This window comes from Cheilinus undulatus, linkage group 8, assembly GCF_018320785.1.
Source record: "Cheilinus undulatus linkage group 8, ASM1832078v1, whole genome shotgun sequence".
Taxonomy (NCBI): domain Eukaryota; kingdom Metazoa; phylum Chordata; class Actinopteri; order Labriformes; family Labridae; genus Cheilinus; species Cheilinus undulatus.
In genome coordinates this window covers 32635920-32656678 of record NC_054872.1, presented here as the reverse complement: position 1 = coordinate 32656678, position 20759 = coordinate 32635920, and the positions used below count along the sequence as shown (strand labels likewise).

The following is a 20759-nucleotide window of genomic DNA, read 5'->3' as shown; positions in this document are numbered from 1 at the left end:
TAATAAGCTAATTAACTGAAAATGCCTGCAAAGGTTTCCTGAGCCTTTAAATGGTCTCTCAGTCTGGGTCAGTAGGCTACACAATCATGGGGAAGACTGCAGACTTGACAGATGTGCAAAAAAACAGTCATTGACACCGTCCACAAGGAGGGTAAGCCACAAAAGGTCATTGCTAAAGAAGCTGGTTGTTCACAGAGTGCTGTATCCAAGCATATTCATAGAAAGTTGAGTGGAAGGAAAAAATGTGGTAGGAAAAGGTGCACCAGCATAAGGGATAACCGCAGCCTTGAGAGGATTGTCAAGCAAAATCCATTCAAGAATTTGGGGGAGCTTCACAAGGAGTGGACTGAGGCTGGAGTCAGTGCATCAAGAGCCACTACGCACAGACCAATCCTAGACATGGGCTAAAAATGTGGCATTCCTCATGTCAAGCCACTCCTGAACCAGAGACAACTTCAGAAGCGCCTTACCCTGGGTTGTGGAGAAAAAGAACTGGACTGTTGCTCAGTGGTCCAAAGTCCTCTTTTCAGATCAAAGAAAATTTTGCATGCCTTTTGGAAATCTATGTTTTCCACAGTGGAACTTTTTCATGATATTCTAATTTTCTGAGATACACCTATATACAGACGCTGCAGCCCTCATTGCACTGGCACTGCTGTTTGGTGCATGTCTTCTCTTACTATATTCCCTGTCTCTCTTCAACTGTCCAATCATAGGGAAGGCAAAAGCCCCAAACATACAGTAGAATAAACTCAAAATAAAGGCTTTCTTAAGTTAAGATGAAAAACATTTGTAAGTTTTTAATTGGTGCTTAAACTGCTAAAACAACTTTGAATCATCTCCTGTTAAGTCTTTGGCTCAGTGTGTTCCTACTTTTCCGGTTACCCTAGATAACCTTCTCTTCCCATAATCACATAAAAAAAAATCTAGAAATAGATTTATAAAATGCTGAGGTTCACATATTCAGCAGAGAGAGAGAGGGTGCGACTAAGGAAGGGAAAGAACATTATTGAGGAAAGAGGAAGGACAGAAGTTGATGCAGTTTATTTGTGAGGAGATCTGATCGGATCATGATGCTACGATTAAGGTTGGTTTGAGTAAATGGGTAACTATTACATCACTACACCTAAAGACGATTATGGATTAAATTGTATGAGGAATCCAGTTTTTTTTTTTAGAGTAATCTGACTCTCTTTGTATGATTAAGGGAAAGTCTAGTTAAACTAAAAACTTAAGCGTAACACTGAAGATTAGACTAGGAATTGTTGTTTATCAGAATGTTGTACTCTGCACTGCTTAACTCTTTCTTCATCTTCTGCTTTTGTGTTTTATACATTGACAATGATGTTATATCTGCTGTTTGGTTTTTATATTTGATGTTTTAGTCACTGTGCAGCACTCTTCAAGAACTTCTTCTTGTTACGTAGTGTGCCATATGAATGAGTCACTTGGATTGGATTGGCATGCATATGAATGAACAATAATGCTGATATTTAGTACAACAGTACAACCTGGAATTCAATTTTGTTTTACAAGCATGATTTAATGCTAAACAGATTCTGTAGACAGTTCTTTTATGCATGTGCAAGGTTTAACATCACACTCCCTTGGCCTTTGTTACTGTTGTGGGAAAAATTAAACTGGTCAATTTTAATCCCCCTCTGATTCTGATTCAACAGCAGCATCTTGTGGTTGAGTATGTGATGCAATCCACATGGAGAGAATCTGAGAATCATTATTCTCAAATGGAAGAAGTTTGGCACAACCAGGACTCTTATAAGAGCTGGTCACCCAGCGATAGTGAAGGGGTTGGGTGAGAAGAGCCACTCTGACTGAACTCCAGAGATCCTATGTGGAGATGAAGGACAACCATACTGTAGCCCTCCACTGAGCTGGGCTTAAGACTGAGTGGCTAGACGGAAGCCTTTCCTCAGTGCAAAACACATTTTTTGCAAACTCCAGGCATTTATGTGTTTTGCACTGAGGAAAGGCCCTGTAAAATTTCAAGGGTTTTACAAAGGTACTGAATACTTAAGTCAATGTGATATTTTAGTTATTTCTTTTTGGTCAATTTTAAAAATTATGTTTCACTTTGTCATAATGGGTTACTGAGTGTAAATTAATGAGAAACAAGAAGTTTTTTCTGATTGCAGAATCAGGCCAACCTGATGGATTTGTTTCACACATCCACCTGGAAAATCTCTCATAGACAGCATTTGGGAAAGGGCAGAGCCTTTGAAAAAAAAACCTCAGAGGGCATTTGAGGGAAAATTCTGTGTGCCATATCTTTACGGGCCAATCAAATTAACAAGATACATGAGGTAGCCGCTACCGAGGTAAGCCTACGAGGAGTAAACTCCATAGGGAACTGCTTAACGCAAACCATGGCGACTGTAGACATGTCAGTACATGATTTTTTTGTCATTTTTGAAAAGAAAACAATAAGGTGCTGTTCTTTGATCTGCTATTAATTAAAAAATGTCGTTAAGTTCTGATAAAACTGGCGCTTTATGCTGACGCTAATGTCTTCCGCCATAACTGCACTGGCCTCTTGTTGCTGCTTGCTTACGTCACGACTCTGCTGTGCCCAAAAATACTGCCCCTCCTTGCTGATTGGTCTGTCACTTTCTAACTGGGCCCAAACGGTTTAGACGGGAGCTTTGCAAGATGGATTCCCAGTGAGAAACACGGAAACAGGCATATCCATCTGCTTCGCAAGGTTAGAATCAGCCTGCATCAAATTGAAAAAGTGATGGGGTTCTGAATACTTTCTGAATGCACTGTTGGTGCAATATGGCCCTTTGTTGCTTCATTATATTTAAATTAGATTTTTTATATTTTCTCTAACTAGTTACTTTTTAGTTCATCTAATTTGTACATGAGTATATTTATTATTTAATTAGTATTTTTGTAACATTGTGGGCCCCTGAGGTTCCTGGTAAGGAGGTGGGTAGAGGACTTGAGTGCACCTGGATGCACCAATGCTTTTCTGTAGCAGAAGCCTATTTCCTTGTTCTTTTGTGTTTTTGTTGAAGTCCCTGTAAGGTGATAAAAAAAATCTGTAACTTAGGTTTGTTGTATGACAAACCACTGTATTATGAACCACCAGGTAAAATTTCTGTCATTAAAAACATCTCTAAGTTTATAAAATCAAGCTACAAAATCATGAAAACTGAGGCAGTAGTATTTGCTCTCAGATGGTGTGGGCGTGTCTGTTGAATGAGCTGAAGCCACGCCCAATCATGAAAAATACAATCCTCTCAGAAATGGAAAGAAATCTGCTGACCAGAGCACAGCTGACTGAGCAGAGAGATAGAAGTTGGGGATTAAATTTACTATTTTCTGGCACAATTCTCTCCATTATGATACTTTTGATGACCCATAATCGATGGTGGCTGATAGATTTGGGAAATTTACCTCACAATAAACAAAAACACAGCATGTAACTTGCTGCTAACTTTAAATGAAGACTGTGACATCAGCTAACAACAGACCGTACTGAGATGAACTGCTCTGTGATTCTATAGCATTATAGCGTTAGGGGGTCGGGGTCATTCCCCATTAAGACAGGTGATGTCATGGGCTCAGATTTTGGCTCCGTTCAAATAAAACCAAGCCGGGAAAGAGGTGAACAACTTTCTAACGGTCTAAACCAAATCCAGTCACACATATATGCACTACTGTAGCCTATAACACCACATCACCATGGGGCATAAATGCCCATTTGATTATGTCTGATTTAACTTTCATTTATATGTCAAATAGATACTACCCAACTGCTGTGTAGTGAGTACCTTTCTTTTTTACCTTGATCCTTTTCTTGTGTTTCAAACTTTCCTTCAGTCTTCTGCTCCTCCTGCTGTTACACTCCGCTCGCTCGAGGCTGCTGGGTTGGGTGGAGTCTCCGAAGTATCCCACCGGTTACCTGCCACATACTAGTTTTAACTGGAGCAGGTGTGCACCCAAAGGTCACACTCTCTCCATCAGACTGATCCACCTGGACCTGGAGGACAGCCAGGACTGTCAAAACGATGCTGTGAAGGTCAGAACTTCAGATAAAGCCTCTGTTTATAACTTGTGCCAGTACAGTAACACTCTTGTGTTTTTTCCTTGTCCCAGGTCTTTTCAGATGGAACCCTTATTGCTGTTCTTTGTGGCAAAAAAGAGTTTGAGGAGCTTCAGTCCACAGTAAATCCTTCACTCATCTCTGGCCCTGGTGGTTGTCTCTCTCTTACTTTTCACTCGGACTTCTCAAACACAGAGAGACACACTGGCTTCAGAGGGTTTTATTCAGATCAAGGTGAGATAGACACAAGAAATAGAGTTAAACAATTCCCTCCAAAGTCTGCTGTGTCCATTTTATTTATTTCCCAATATTTCCTGTAAGAGCTCAGTTAGTACTTTTATGTACTTCTGCTTTTTGAGAGCTATTGACTAACTGATGAGAAGTTGATGTTTTCAGGCATCAATTCAAAGCAGCTGTACCCGTTTATGCCAACTGTAAATCAGTGGGTTTCTTTTTTTATTTCATACATTAAAAAAACGTCAATAATTATCTTGTTAATTAAGCTGCCTTTTATTGCAATTTCAGTCATGTTTGAAGCCCAGCATTTAAGCGCCAGTTTCTAATGCCTTGTCACAATCGATACTGTCAAGTAGAACCAAGCTGCAACCTCCAAGGTTGAAAATGAAACTAAAGTGGAAGTGCAAAAAAACTGTAGCGCTTGGCTGGCTAGTGGCTACAGAAGCAACAAAAGTCACATACACACCCCATGTTAAAATGCTAATTTTTACAGTATAAATAAAAGGGTTTACAGCCTGGTAAAAATGTGCTTGGATTAGTACGTCTTTATGGGAGCACATTGGATCTTATTTATATATATTTATTTATTTTTAAATAACTCCATTTTGTTTCAAAAGACCCCCTCTGCTTCACCTCTTTTTCTATGACTTGGTTGATCTAAAGTTAGTAGAAGACAGTGATTTCAATTTGACTGCTGACGTGGCTCAGCCTCAGGAGCCCCCATCAGTAAAAAGTGAATGCTGTACTATTTTAATCTAATTATGACCTTTAATTAATTTCCCTCAGACTTTGATGAATGTGAGGGAGACCCGGACAACAGCTGCACCCAGTTCTGTCACAACTTCATTGGAGGGTACTACTGCTCTTGTCGCCATGGTTACCAGCTGGCCAAGGACAAGCACACTTGCACTGGTACAAGTTCATAAATGATAAGTAAGAAGTGTTCAAGTTTAGAGGAAGACAAATAAAGGAAGACTGAACAAAATTGAAACATGAAGTGAAATAAGAAAATAGGGAAGTTAAAAATGTGGGGGAGGAAACAGGAGGGGAATAAGAGGACAAAGAGGCTGACTGGGTAAGACTCCAGAAAATTTTGATCATAATGATCATAGAAACAAACTTGTCTGTCCCACACAGTGAGCTGCTCTAAGGATCTGTCAGGGCTGGACAGAGGGGACGTCTCCAGTCCATCCTGGCCAGATACATATGCAGAGAACTCAAACTGTGTCTACACCCTGTCTGTGGAGGAAACCCTGCAGCTGGAGCTCCACTTCTCTGGGGATTTTGATGTGGAGGAGAGCTATGATGGTCAATGCATAGACTCACTGAGGGTAGGTAATGAGTCAGAACATGTAAATACAACATGGATATACTGTATGTCCACCTAGTGGACTCTTTACTGCAGGAAACAAAGAGGAAGTTCACACAGAAGTGTTGACATCCAGTTTAAGCCTTGAACAATGTTAATGTCAGAAATAGTCAACCACTGCAGTTTGAGGAAAAATGGAGAAGCCTAAGTGTATCAGATTTGAAAAAAAACAAACTACCCTTACAAACTGCTTTAGAAGCTGCCTTAACCAAAAATGTGATGAAATGGGTTATAAAGCATGCAATTAATGAGATTTAAAACAATTATTACATTAATTATAGACCTTTATCACTTTATGATTATTGCATTGCTGCTGACAGCCCTTGCTGCGATAGTTTGAGATTCTGGGTGTTTTATTTTTCTGAGCTTAAAGCTGTAACCGTCAGGATAAAAAGAAAAATAATTAAATAATTTAAAAAATTTACTCTTTGTCTCATGAAACTGGAATATATACAGTGCTTAACAAATTTTATTAGACCACCTGTCATAAAAACGAGACAACATAAATATTTTAGAAATCTTTCAAAAACTTGTTTAAAATTAAAAATGTTATTGTTATTTATTTGGCAAATAACAAACTGAAAAAACTAAATAGTCCTTTTTCACATATAATGACAAAAAAAACCTTCATATTTTGTATGGCCTCCTTTGGCTTTGATAACAGCTTACATTCTTGCTGGCATTGTTTTTATGTACTTTTCCACAGTCTCTTTTGTTATTGAGTTCCACATAGTTTTTGGCTGGTCCTACAGACTTGCTTTAGGTGAAACTTTGTGCCATCAATCTTTGAATCTACTAAATCCCAAATTTGTTCAGTAGGATTCAAATCTGGACTTTGACTTGGCCAGTCCATCAGTTCCAGTACTCCAGATTCCTTTTTTTTTCTTGGTCAAATGGTCTCTGCACAGCTTTGAAGTATGCTTGGGGTCATTGTCTTGTTATGCCTTGTCCCGTCAGTCGTCTGCTTATGGTCATTCTGGAGACTTTCTCAGACTCTGATCTAGAAGCATTCATCTCTGCCTGGAGATCAGCAGTGCTCTTCCTTCTCTCTCTAATACTTAAACTCTTGAGGTGTCTGACATCTGCTTCAGTTAACTTTGGTTTCCTGCCTCTTCCTTGGCGCATTTTGTAAGTACCACTTTGGCAGTTGACTCCAAAGCATACTTGACCAAACTGTGAGAACACTTTATGTCTTTCCCTATTTGTCTCAGAGACCATCCAGCTTCATGAAGTGCTTTAATGCAGACACTTTTACTTTCAGTGAGCTCTCCACGTTTTACCATTTTGAACAGGAATGGGGAATTTCAAACTGAATTCACCTTTTTATACCCAAATTTGAGCTGGCTCACTGGGCTTCTCTGAGAAGTCAGAAATTAATAAAGCATAACATTCAACTAAAACTAATTTTTCTGTTCAGGAATGCAAGCAAATAACTATAATTTGACATATTAATAAAGAAATATTAATGTGCTTTACTATTTTTTCAGGTTTTTTTGTAAATCAGTACATTTGAAAATTCATGGATAACAATTTTAACAGTTTTTCTATTAAATGATATTCTAATTGTTAGACATCCACCTGTACCTTGTATTGCTCTATTTGCAGGTTGAGACAGCCTCTGGGATTTTAGGTCCCTTCTGTGGGAAAAAGCCTCCTCCGTCTCCCCTCCTCACACACTCCCATCACGTCCAAATCCACTTCGACTCTGATGGTTTTGGTGACAATAAAGGCTTTTCTCTTCACTTTGAAACCAGAGGTACTCACCTGTAAAACAACTGGACAAGAATGGTTGTGTTAAGTTTGATTAAACTATCAAAAACATGATCACTTTGTGTTTTACAGCTAAGGTCTGTTTAGCGGTGACACCACACTCCACTCTGTCTACTCAACAAGCAGAATATCTTCCAGGTCAAACTGTTACAGTCACTTGTGACGTCGGCTATGTGGTGAACACTGTGAGTACGAACATAGTTAATATACAGAGCACCTTTGTTATCTATGCATTGAAGCCCCATTGAGGTTAATACTGTTTTCATGTCTCCATGTAGCTTGGCATTGAAACACAGTATGAGACAACATGTCAGGTTACAGGCATATGGACTCCCAGTTACACCTGCAACCGTAAGTTTGACTTTTAATACTTTCTTTTTTTTAATTCTAAAGAATTCTTCATGGTTCTTAAGTTTTTAAACATTTTAACAATGTCTATTTCTATATATCGTCCATGTAGCTGTAGATTGTGGTCCTCCTAATATCCCAGAAGACAGCATCCTTCAGCTAGTAAGCTCAGATGACACAAGAACTCAATACAACGACCAGATCAGGTTTAACTGCAGCTCCAAATATTACAAACTGCAAGGAGAAGGTGATATTAATAAGCATAAATTAACTTTTGATATCTGGTTTACTTTATCCACCATGTTTTTAATTTTGTTTTGTTTTTTTTCTTGTATATTTCAGGCACATACTCTTGTGGTGCCAGAGGTGAATGGGTATCATCTGAAGGACAGAAAGAGTTGCCAATATGTGTTGAAGGTGCAGCTTTGACTTTATAATTTATAGTATAATCTATTTTTTCCTTTTCATATGAATTTTTGGTGACTTTTGTGCATTTCAGAGTGCGGGATAAAATCTACTGCAAGTGTAGAGCGGATCATGGGAGGTAAGGATGCGAGACAAGGACAACTGCCATGGCATCTTTTAATAACGGAGCCCTCCAGAGGAGGAGCGTCTCTGATCACTGACCGCTGGGCTGTGACTGCAGCTCATGTTGTGGAGAATGTGCGGGCAGGCGCTCTGCGCATGTATGGTGGACTTGTTAGTGGTCCGGCACAGTCAGACAGGTTTCCCTCTGAGGCTGAAATGATCGTTGATCAGATCATTCCTCATCCTGACTTCAGGACTGGCCAAAGAGAACGCACCAATTTTGACAACGATATTGCTCTCATTAGGTTAGCTTCCAGGGTGGATTTAGGCCCAAACCTCCTTCCTGTATGTCTGCCAAGGGCAAACACAGGCTTGGCAGAAAGACAACAAGGCACAATATCAGGCTGGGGGGTGGCAGATGTGGGACAACGTTTCCATTTGTCTGATAAATTAAAATACGCTGATATTGGGGTCTACTCGCTAACTAAGTGTCAGGATACACCTTACACTCCAAGTAAAAAACGCACCATTTTCACTAACAACATGTTCTGTGCTGGAGAGCAGGGAAAGGACAGCTGTCTGAAAGACAGTGGAGGTCCGTTTGTAGTGCCCTCAGTGGGTGAAGAGGGGCCACATTTTCTGAGGGGCATCGTTTCCTGGGGACCACCCTGCCGTTTGAGGCAGTACAAGGGTTACTACACCAAGGTGGAGAATTATGTAGACTGGATTAGAGAGACTATAGCCACATCTTAAAAATCTTAGCCTGTAGAAGGATCATAAAGAAAATACCTTAACGACAAATTACAACGATGCATGCATTTCAGATTCTATGCACACCTCTGCAATGAAAGAAAACAAGAAAATAAAGATTTAAATCTTATAATCAAATGTAACAACTTTCTCAACACTGTTCTCTCATTACAAATGTCTTCATATTTTACTTTGTATTAAAGAAATGTGTATCTCAAGTGCATTGTTTTTTTTAACTATCTTAATAGACCGCTATTGCAGCAACTTACCATAAATTTACACATGTTCACACTGGCTTTTAGGACTTTACATGGGAACAAAAAAAAAAAAGCCATAACAGTTAACTCTGTTTATGTTAACTTTTTTTTTTTTTTTTTTTTTTAATTCACTAATAAGTGCATACAAACAAATATATGTGAACAGACAGATAAAGGTATCACTTTGTGGTGTTGATTTACAGAATTATATAAATAATAAAAGTTAATAGGAGACAAATTGACATAAAAGGATACTGTTTACGTTTACAAATGTGGGAGTTGATGCCTTAAAATGGGAACATTATGAGTAGCATGGTCAGACTAAAGACCCATTTACGTGACTTCAAGTAGTTTTTAGCAACCAGGACCAGAAGATATATAGGAAAAAAGTTTCACAATATTGATTAGCTACTCTTTTTTTACTAGTGATGTGATGGCAAAATGGCAAAAGAATACAAAAATAAGTATAAAAAAATTTTCAATGCAGTGTGCTACCACCCAGCCCAGCAACAAAGAACTTGGCCACATGCAGACCAAGTAGTAAAAAGTAACTGGCTTAAAATATGTAAGTATCAAATAAGTAATGTGGTATGTAGATATGAGAAATCAGTCGTGTGTTCATGGGTGGTGTGATTGTGGTGATAGGTGCCTAGCAGAAGAAGGCTGAGATGGATGCAGCTAAAAGAGTGAGAATCTCAGTCAAGCCTTTTATCTTGAGATCTTGTAACGGTTGACGGATGCATACTGATGCACTATGCATCCTTCAGGGGCTCCTAAAGCCAGACAGGAAACCTAACTAAGTGGATAACTTCACTCATGGCCCAAAAACATCCACAATCCACTAGAAACATGAGCAAAAGAACCCTAGCAGGGATCACTGTACTACAGGAATTACCCAAACATTTTGAAACATTAAAAATAGAATTTATCACAATTTTCTTAAAGATAAATTTAGATCAAACATGGACTAAGACTGTACATTTTTGTGTAAAGACAGAGGACCACACTTTCATCAAATCCACCACATATCAGCAGTCATAACCTAATTCTGGTTATTTGATTTCTCTCATTTGTAAAGGGACACTGTACAATATTAAACAGAAATGAGGCCATTTGATGAGGGTTAGGGTTGGTGTTAATGTACAAGCTGAGGATATCTACACATAAATCCTGTGATTTTCATTAATGTTTTCTTTTACCTGTTTAATCAGCCAACTTTTATAATAAAGTGAGTATTTTCTGCTTTAAAACATGGCTCTGGTGTCACTTTTGTATGAGGATTTTGCATATGAAATGATGCTGTACTCTCACTTCATGGTGTCAAAATTGTATCAGCACATTTATTACTCTATATTTGGACTTAAAGGTTAAGATGAGGCAGGAGTTTGGTATTTAGGTCCATTTTTTAAATCACAGTAACATAGTCAAATGTTTTCTTTATGTAGTTATATAGATTCAGAGAGGTTAGGAGCACTGTGTGCACAAATTTCTCCTTCTATAAGATTAAGTGGCAAAAACCTATCAACAGCTCCAGCCACTATTGTAGTTTGGTAAAGGCTCTTGTGTTGAAGGTTCTCAGTCATGTGTTGTGACTGAACATCCCCAAAAAAGTCTAAAAGCTCCCTCTAGTGGCACTTAAGAGGACTGGATATGTTGAAATGCAGGGGTGCAGCCTGAATGCTGTTTAAAAAAATAAAATCTATTTGATAGTGTATGTGTCAATAAAATCATAAATGATTTTTGTCAGTGTTGTTCTTAAATCTGTGTGTGAGAGGGTTTTTTTCACCAATACTTGTTTCTGTAAAACTGAAAGTCAAGAGTTTAGTTGAATTAGCCAAGATAAACAAACATATTCCTGGCATTTACACACCGAGTTGCCTCATACTGGAAAATACAGACTTCATGGCATTAATGTTTCACCTGAATGTGAGACATTTGCTCTTCTAGAAGCGTATCGGATCACTGAAGGATTCAGGATTTGATGCAAAGATGGGGTGGATGTCATGTATTGTTTGGTAAGTTTGGATGGAATTGAAACACATTTTTCTTATTTTTGCATTGTTGTCATGGATTTGTAGTTTTTTCTTTTCAATTTTGTGCATGTGACTGCAAACATGGACACTTGTAGGTTCCCCCCATACCACCATTCTGCAGCAGCTGATCACTAATTTATGTGTTGACAATGATTCATCTTAGTGCACACCAAATTCAGAGTCTCTATATTTTATGGTCATACTTCTACGGTCTGCTGATGGTGTGCTTGTGTTTGTTCTTCTTCTGTTTACATCAACTTTGGACTAGCAGCTCAGACGACCACAGACTGATAAACGGATCGAACTCTCTCTGTTTTCAGGTTCCTGTTTGTGTCAGTGAGCAAGTGCTGGAGGCTGCCTGAAGCTGAGACTCCAATGCACGGGGAGGTCCAGTCCCCCCAGTTCCCCCAGCCCTACCCTCCTAACCTGCTGAAGCAGTGGGACCTTAGTGTGCCCAAGGGGTACCAGATCAGACTCACCTTTACACACCTGGACATCGAAGCTTCTCCAGACTGCCATTACGACGCCCTCACAGTCAGAGCAACATTTCATCTCCAAACTTACAAACTGTTGTCATAACTCTAGCTTTAGTTCCTACCAAATTTTCTTTCTTTGTCGTTCTTTATTAGGATCCCCATTAGCACTAGCAAAAGCATTGGCTATTCTTCCTGGGGTCCAACAGAACTGTACCATTACATTTTTTAGACACAACTATGGTGTAATACACTTTAGTGTGTCCTAGGTTTTTAATGCATGAAGGCATTATTAGAAACCTCTATTTTCTCCTTGCAGAACAAAAATTTAGTCTTGCTTGGCCTACAATGGCTCAGAGGAACAACAAAACAATGACTTGTGTGATCTGGGAAATCTAGCACTTAACATTAGGTAATGCATGACAAACAAATTTTTTAGTTTGAACCCACACTACTCATTAATTATAATTATTATCATTATCGTTATTGTTATTATTATTATTATTATTATTATTATTATTATTACTATCATTATCATTATTGTTATTATTATTATTATAGTTGTTGTTACGATTATTATTTTTGTCATTCATCTTATTATGATGATGATGGTTATTATCACTATTAGTATTAGCATTATTATTAGTATTAGTATTATTGTTGTCATTTTTCTTATATCTATTATTATCATTAATATCAATAACCAAAAAAGGCCTCATTATATGTTAATGTGATGACATTTTTCTTATGAGATGAGGTTTTGGAGGAGTACATGAGCTTACATTATGGGTGGGAACCACAGGGAAACTCATGATGCCATTTGAAGTATGATACAATAACACGGTAGGTCGCCGTTGCAATGATATTGCAAAGCATTGGTACTGCAGTTATTAATAGATTTTTAATACAGTTGGATAATAACATGTTATGATATTTGATTAACTGAAGAATATTAAATGCTCCTTTAAAAATTAAAGTGGAAGTTTAATGTGTAAATGTGCTACGATTGCCCTTTAATGCTCTTTTTTCTTTTAATTGCTGTCTGACATTACCAAGGTGTTATCAAGTAGTGAAACAGTGAGTCAAACTGGCTGTGACTGAGGAGGACTTACTGCAGTGTTGATATTTTGTCCCACCTCTTCCTTAAATGCTATAACCTTAAGTTAAATAGTGTCATGGACAGGATGAAAATACAACTTTTGCTATTTATCACCAAATATAAAATAAAAGTTTGTCTAATATTCAAAATGATCTCTAACAGCCAATAAAATAAAATAAATGTCTGATCGTCTAACAACTCATGTTTAGTAATGTTTCTGCCAACCTTTTATTAATGACAGGACTTGGGACTTGTTGACTTTGTTTCGTGCCAAACAAAAAGGATTGTTGAGTGGACTTTGGCTCAAGCTGGCTTATATAACCCGACTGCACAGTTGTAGTCAATCAGTCTTCTTTAAAATGTATACAATTTTGTTACCTTTTAGAATTTGTTTAAAAATGATAATAAATCAAAATAAATCTTAATCTTACAAACCTAATCTTAAATATAAATCCCAATTCCAAAACAGTTGGGACATGTCGTAAAATGGTGAAAAAGCAGAAAATGGGGATTTTGAAATCCCCTTTAACCTTTATTCAGCACAAAGACAAGATAGTTAATTTTCAAACTGAAGGAACATTATTTGTGAAGTTAATAAACACACTTTCCGATTATGGCAACTTGTTCCAAAAAAGCTGGGACAGAAGCATTTACCACTGTGTTATATTACCTTGTCCGGCACTTAGTGCAGGGTTACCATTGTCATATTTGGTGTTTTAGAATTGGCCATACATTTGCAATGGGAGACAGGTCTGCACTCTTTTACTGTTGTTGTAACTTGTGCAGAATGTGGCAAAGCATTGTCTTACAAGAGAATAAATGCTTGGACTAAAAGTTAGACTAAAATGTGAGGACTTTTATGGACTAAAACTAGACAAACTATAAAGGGTAGAAATTACTAAAATGTGAGCAAAATTTAAAGACACTTAAGTTAAATACTAATCCATCACAGAATGATGCCAGTTTTTAATGCAGTGCTGCTTGAGGGACTGAAGATCATGGGCATTTAGTGATGGTTTTCAGCCTTGCCCATGTACTGAGATTTCTACAGGTTCTCTGAACCTTTTGAGGATATTATGGAATGAAGATGGGGAAATCTCTGAATTCCTTTAAATTGGACATTTAGGAAATTTGTTTATAAACTGCTGGAATATATGCCTACACAGTCTTTCACAAAGAGGACGTCCTTGGGCCACTGTTGTCTGTGAATGACTTTATCTTTCAGGAGTGCTTCTTTTATACTTTACCATGGTGCTATCACCTGTTACCAAATAACCCACTTAACAGTGGTCTTACAGGTGTTTTTAGAGCATTACATAATTTTCTGAATCTTTTCTTGCTCCTGTACCAACTTATTTGGAACATGCTGCAGTCATGAGATTCAGAATGAGTATATTCTTGTGGAGTTTATCAGTTTGTACATGTAATATCTTCTCTCTGTGCTAGTAAAATTGAATGGAAGTTGACAAGAATTGAAAATCACTGTTTTCCGTTTTGATTCACATTCTATACAACGTCCCAACTCTTTTGGAATAGGGGTTTATACTCTGCTATGCTTAATATGGTTTAGACATATAGTTCTGTCTTCCCTGGGATAAAAAATTCATCTTGTTTGACTCCTCAGGTCCTGGATGGAGAAAAAGTTTTGGGCAAGTTTTGTGGTCATGAAAACTCTGCTGATGGGCATCACCCTGGCAATCACCCAGTGCTGTCTCCAGGCAATAAACTCAGCCTCATTTTCCAGTCAGACGATGGCAACCCCGAGCGGCACCAGAATGTAGGCTTCTCTGCTCATTACCAGGCAATAGGTAACTTACACCCACCTTCTGCCTGCTCCCCTGTGATTCTCTGCTCTACCTTCTCCAGCTCTCCTAATCTCTTTCTCCTGATCAGACATAGACGAGTGTTCAGCACCTGCAGACCGCTCAGGTCCACTCTGCTCTCAGATCTGCCTCAACACCCTCGGCTCATACCTCTGCTCCTGTTACCATGGCTACGAGCTGCATTCAGACCAGCGTACCTGTGTGTGTGAGTAAACAGCAGAAACAAGTACATATTATATAAATTAGAATAATGTTAACACACAAGACCAATCACAAAAGGACTTATAATGCAGGAATGTCGACAGTATGAAAACTATTTTCATTTATGCACTTAATGGTTGGGGCTTCATCTGCATGGATTAATCCATATGGCTTAGCATGGAGGCAATCAGCCTGTGGCACTGCAGAGGTAATAAAGTCTGATAGCGGCTGTCAGCTTGCCTAGATTGTTCTATCTATGGTGTTCAGGCCAGACTAGAGGGCTGGCTAATCAAGCACAGTGATACCATGATCACTAAATCAGATGCTAGTAGTTCTGGCTTCACTGAGGGCAGGTGCCAAGTCCTGATGGAGAAGGAAATCAGTAACTTTATAAGAAGGTTAGAGTATGAAACTTCATCTACGCTTTTAACTGAATCTCTTTCTTTTGTGACATACCAGTGGCCTGTGGCAGTGGTGTTTTTGATGAACCAGAGGGACATCTGTTCAGTCCAGGATATCCAAACCCTCCACCTCATGGTGTGTCCTGTCAATACATCATTTCAGTCGAGTCTGGCTTCATGGTCTCTCTTAACTTCACTAACAACTTCCACATTGAGAGCATTGACACTGAGCAAGGCCCAAACTGTCTCTATCACTGGCTGCAGGTAAAAAAAAAAGCTTCTTATCACAAAATACTGGTGTGTTACTGTAAATAAAAAGAAAACTTTAAAGATTTGTCATATAATTATGAGCTGTATGAACCATGTCTCTTCATAAAGGTGACTGTTCCAAACAAAGAACCCGTGACACTGTGTGGTGGAAAGAGTCCAGGTCTAATTGAGACATACTCCAACACTGTGAAGCTGGACTACCACACTGATGGTGACGGCCTGAGCCGAGGCTGGAGCCTGGACTACAGCACACACAGTGAGGAGGGAGGGGTTAGCCATTAAGAGATTGGACTGAAAAACATGTAATCCAGTTTATGAACACCAAACTGACACTCGATGAAACATGTGTCCTACCCCACTGTCTGACTTTAACCCAAAGTATTTGTAGATTACAATGAAGTTATGAATATATCAAATTACACAGTTATTTATATTTATAAGTACTGATCATAGGCGGTATTAAAATGATGAAAAACATGACAACTCCAACTATTTTGAGCTCCCCCTGCTGGCTAGTTGCAACACATGCTGTAAGCTCTGTGACCTCCATCAGATGAGGCATGGCTGAAACTATAAAATCAAAGTAAATGTCAAGTAAATTTTCCCAGATCATGGTTTCTGTTATTGTAATTGCTTAGATTGTAAATTTTCAGTTTTCTCCATCATTGGTTGTTAATTTCGATGTTTTACCATGTCATACAAGTGCCTGATTCACAAAAAAGCTTTCCATTAATTACAAAGTTGGTCAGTCATGTTAAAATTGGCCTAGATAAAACCAATTTTTTAATCTTACTCACATCTTAAGATAATAAGTCTACTGAAAAGATATGGCCATGACATTTTAATTCGCTATGAAAGTGGGATTTTCTGGGACTTATAGAGCCATGAATCCTGGCACAAAAGTACCCTGTAGCAAATTGAGAAAATTGATATGATTATTGTAGGTGGGCATGGCTTATTGGCTCAGTGGCATCCCAACAATTTTTTTAAAAATTCAACCACAGCAGTAGGTTTGACCTAGGAGTTTAAATATTGGCGGGCATATCTGTCATATCAGGTCCTGTCTCTTTCCAGAATGAACTCCTCTTCTTGGGTACATCTAACCCATTTCAAATGTTGTTTAGAGCCAGAGAAGACTCCTTCAATGGACATTTCTCTAGTTCTTGCCCAGAACTCAAAGAGCACAGCAGTGACGGTTTGTCAAATTATGACGTCCAGTCATTAGACTGGCATATTTCTATCACTCAAAGTCTACTTTGTGTCAAACTATAATTGCTTGAATACAGACCTCTCCTGAACATTTCTCATTGACAACATTTTTGTTTTCATTTCAAAGGCCAGTTATGTTCAAGTCCCAGTACTATCTGCATTAGCTGCTTCTTTCATTTCCTGCTGGGTATAACAGATAAAACTTGTTTGAGAACAGTGATATTTCAATGTCTGATAGATAACTTAGTTATAGTTACCTTTTATCATTCTGACTTATCCCCAAGCCTTCACTTTTTAGAGAAGTTTGCTGTCAATGTTTTATTTGATGCTATCAAAAAGGGTTAAAACTCCATGACTGATAGCTCTGCTGACCATAGACACAATTACTGTGCCACTAGTGTCCACACACTTCTCCCGAGCATTTATTGTTGCTAGATCACAAAAGTAGACTTCTGATTTCCTCAGTAGTGTCTGTAGGGTCATGTTTAAATAGCTCCAGACACTCAATGGTTAAATTTGTTGAAGAAAATATTACAAAGAATACATGAAGACAACATGAAGGAGTCCGGCTTTGGCATTTGCAGCAGCTTGGGAGTTGTATACCCAATCGGACGTGTCTGATCAGTTTTCTTCTGCTCTTATTTACAAAAATGGTATCAGAAGTCTTAATTTTAATAAGGGGAAATTGACAAGCACAGAGGATGCTGAAGGCGCTATTGTGCTCCGGATGCTGAGTGCTGAAAACACAGGACTACATTGGTTTTGTATTGAAAATGAACGCTGCCCATAGAAAAAAGCAGCAGCTGTGGACACAAGCTCTTAATGTTCCACGTTTGCCTCTTTGTTGTTTTCAGGAGTAAGGTGTCAGTTCCCGGGTAATGTTGTAAAGGGCAGAGTAACTCCTATGTTGAGTGAATATTTCTACAGGGACTACATCTCCGTGCGCTGTGATCAAGGATACAAACTCATGGTGGTGAGATACGCTATTTCTTCTCTTCTTTTTACACTATTTAAAAACAAGAATGGGCACTTTCTTTTCCCTAATCTGTGCAACATAAACAGTTGTCTTCTTCTCTCTCTCTAAGGATGGTTTTGAGATTGAGAGTTTCTCCACAATGTGTCAGAACAATGGACAATGGCACCTCCCTCTGCCAGAATGTCATAGTATGTTTGTTACTGTTAAGATCAGAGAAAATATCCTTTTATAAGAATTAGATTTTCAATTTTCTTAATCTTTTCCCAAGTCTGTTTGACATAATATGAATATGTATTTGTTTGTCTCCTCTGCAGTAATCGATTGTGGAGAACCTGAGCCTTTACCAAATGGTGGAGTGACTTTTATGTCTGGTTTTCAGAATCAGTACCTCTCTGTTATTCAGTATCGCTGTAACGAACCTTTTTATGCTCTCCTCGGGGGTGTCACTGGTAAGAGAGTGAATGTTTGACTTCCGCTGACCAACATTTGTATCTCCCATAACATAGTGTATTATGATTATGTGGTAGTGCAGTTTAGGTGCAGACTGAGTTCTTCTTCTTGTTGGCAGTTTTAATATGTAAAGTTTCAAAGATATATAGAGAATAATAAAGACCAAACAAGGCCTTGAAAATAATGTATGAGCCGATTCAAATACCCTTATTGTTCTTCTCTCTGCTCTTTAGCTACCTACACCTGTGAAGCAGACAGAAAATGGAGATCAAACAATGATATTGTTCTTATTCCAACGTGCATACCAGGTATCACTTTATACACAACAGTGACACTTTAAAGCTACAACATTATTTTACGTGAGTTTTGGCCAAAATAATATACTTTAATTATTGCATATCAAAAAATTTGAACTGAAATGTTTCTCGAAATTTGTGTTTGATCCATGCCTGTTAAAGCCCTCCTCTTGTTTTTAGTTGTTCTTATTTTTTTTAGAATATTTTTGCTATTTGGCATCTCTTGCCAAGTTAAAAAAAACTAGTCTGAATCAAACAACCAATAGAAATGGCAGTATTTCTGTGCCCAACACTTAAACAATATAATAAATGGACAGACAAGAGAATTTTTAAAATGCAAATTTGATGATAGTCACAATTGAAATAAAAAAAAATTCAACTCTAATTGAAATACATCAAATTATTTTTTCTCAAAGATAGTTTTTAAAGTTAGTTCTTAACATGCTGATTTAATGTCAATCTCACTGAGAAGTAATGTTTAAATTAACTATTTGATTAAAAAAAGGGGGCTATAATGTCATGATTGACAGCTCTCTATGTAGACAAATGTGGGAAAGTACAGCAAAAAACATAAATGTTTACCCAAGAGTCTTTAATTTTCCTGTAACTGTCTGCTGTGCATGTTTGGTGTGTCATTTGTTGGAGTGTGCTTTGCTGAGTGGTTCAAGGTAGCAGATAGAGGCAGAAGTGTTTTTATGAGGATGTTCATGTTGCTTACTAAAGCCTGACTCACAATACTTCTTGATCAAACATGACATCTGTCATTACAACATGACATTTTTGATATGCAGTATGCTTGTGTTCCAGTGTGTGGTAAGCCCACAGTGCATCTTGATAGCATGAACATTCAGAGGATCTTTGGAGGAAAGGAGGCTCCAGAAAACGCCCTCCCCTGGCAGGTTTTACTGAGTTTGAATGACAATAGAGGAGGAGGCATGGTGATTGCAGACCGCTGGGTTATGACTGCAGCTCACAACCTTCAACAACGTGGAGTGACATTATCACCTGGATCTATAACAGTAAGAGGGCTACTATTAGTTTTCTCTACATGCTTCTTGTCTGTGAAGTGATTTATTTTCTTCTTGTTTGCAGATTTACATGGGAGGTATTGATGCAAATGTGATAACAGGCTCTCCCATGAATTCTACATCTGTCCATATTCACCCTGATTACAACAACCCAGACGGTTTAAACTACAACAACGACATCGCTCTGATCAAACTGGAGGACCAGCTCACATTTCACTCTTCCCTCATGCCGATATGTTTGCCACCAGAGGGGGCTACATACGTCCCAGGGGCAACAGGGTAACATGCCTTATTTCATTATTAAGTCTTTGTAAAATATGAATTCTTATTTCAAGGTTTTATTGTTGTTGAAATGTCATTTCTTTTCAGTTTTAAAATATGCTTTTGTCCCTTACTTTGTATTCTTAAGTTGGACTTTCCTTCTCCAGCCCATTATAACTTTCTTCTACTTTGACAGAGTGGTGTCAGGCTTTGGTGTAGAAAACACCCAACACGGACGGATGTCGACAAATAAGCTGAAATATGTGGAGCTCCCAGTGGTGCAGCCAGGGACATGCCACACTTCGATCAATAACATTAAAAGAAGAAATATGCATGTACCCGATCTGACAGATAATATGTTTTGTGCTGGACTGCCTGAAGGTGGGAAGGACTCTTGTCAGGGTGACAGTGGAGGCCCCTATGCCCTAATGACAAATGGAAGCTACTGGGCTGCTGGGATTGTCAGCTGGGGAGTTGGCTGCGGAGTTAAGGGAACATATGGAGTCTACACCAAAGTCACCAACTACATCGACTGGGTCCACAATACCATGAAGGAGAACTGAAGTTAACAGCTACCAATTTAAAGTGTTGCTGCATCAAAGTAATACAAGGATATCTGAAATAAAATAAGAGAAGCGGTCAACTTTCTGATGTGCAGGTTTCTTATTAATGCAACACACTGTCTGTAAGGCATGTTGTAGCTGTTAGTCAGGAGGCATGGGGCCAGCCACAGTTGCACCTCTTAGCTTTTTAAAAGGTTGACCAAAGCTTTGTGAAAATGCTGACCCACAGTGAAGTGGTGCCCACAGTAGTGGGTATACTCTTAATTTATGCCCCACATACTTATAGTGATGCATCCACCAATGAAAAGACTGCCTATGTTTTTAGACCAGGGGTTTTCAGAGTGTGGGAGA

General features: G+C 38.4%; 1 protein-coding gene across 1 annotated transcript; it reads left to right on the top strand.

Moving 5' to 3' along the window:
• The first annotated feature begins 969 nt into the window (after positions 1 to 969).
• On the top strand, positions 970 to 20488 carry LOC121514155. The gene is made up of 24 exons (XM_041794252.1): positions 970 to 1087; positions 3844 to 4042; positions 4120 to 4300; positions 5090 to 5215; positions 5441 to 5634; positions 7278 to 7428; positions 7515 to 7627; positions 7721 to 7793; positions 7903 to 8037; positions 8133 to 8207; positions 8290 to 9068; positions 11273 to 11340; positions 11679 to 11892; positions 14555 to 14738; positions 14824 to 14958; positions 15414 to 15619; positions 15734 to 15881; positions 17689 to 17807; positions 17920 to 17998; positions 18125 to 18259; positions 18494 to 18568; positions 19364 to 19575; positions 19649 to 19863; positions 20042 to 20488. Exons 1-24 carry the CDS (start codon positions 1071 to 1073, stop codon positions 20406 to 20408), a joined length of 4200 nt encoding a protein of 1399 aa, XP_041650186.1. The 5' UTR covers positions 970 to 1070; the 3' UTR covers positions 20409 to 20488.
• Positions 20489 to 20759: the final 271 nt, after the last annotated feature.

What these genes read in the sequence shown, in the direction of transcription:
- LOC121514155 (XM_041794252.1), top strand. An exon ending in GTCTCTATCACTGGCTGCAG is followed by an intron (nt 15,620 to 15,733) that starts GTAAAAAAAAAA and finishes CTCTTCATAAAG; the next exon opens with GTGACTGTTCCAAACAAAGA. An exon ending in TCTCCTCGGGGGTGTCACTG is followed by an intron (nt 18,260 to 18,493) that starts GTAAGAGAGTGA and finishes TCTGCTCTTTAG; the next exon opens with CTACCTACACCTGTGAAGCA.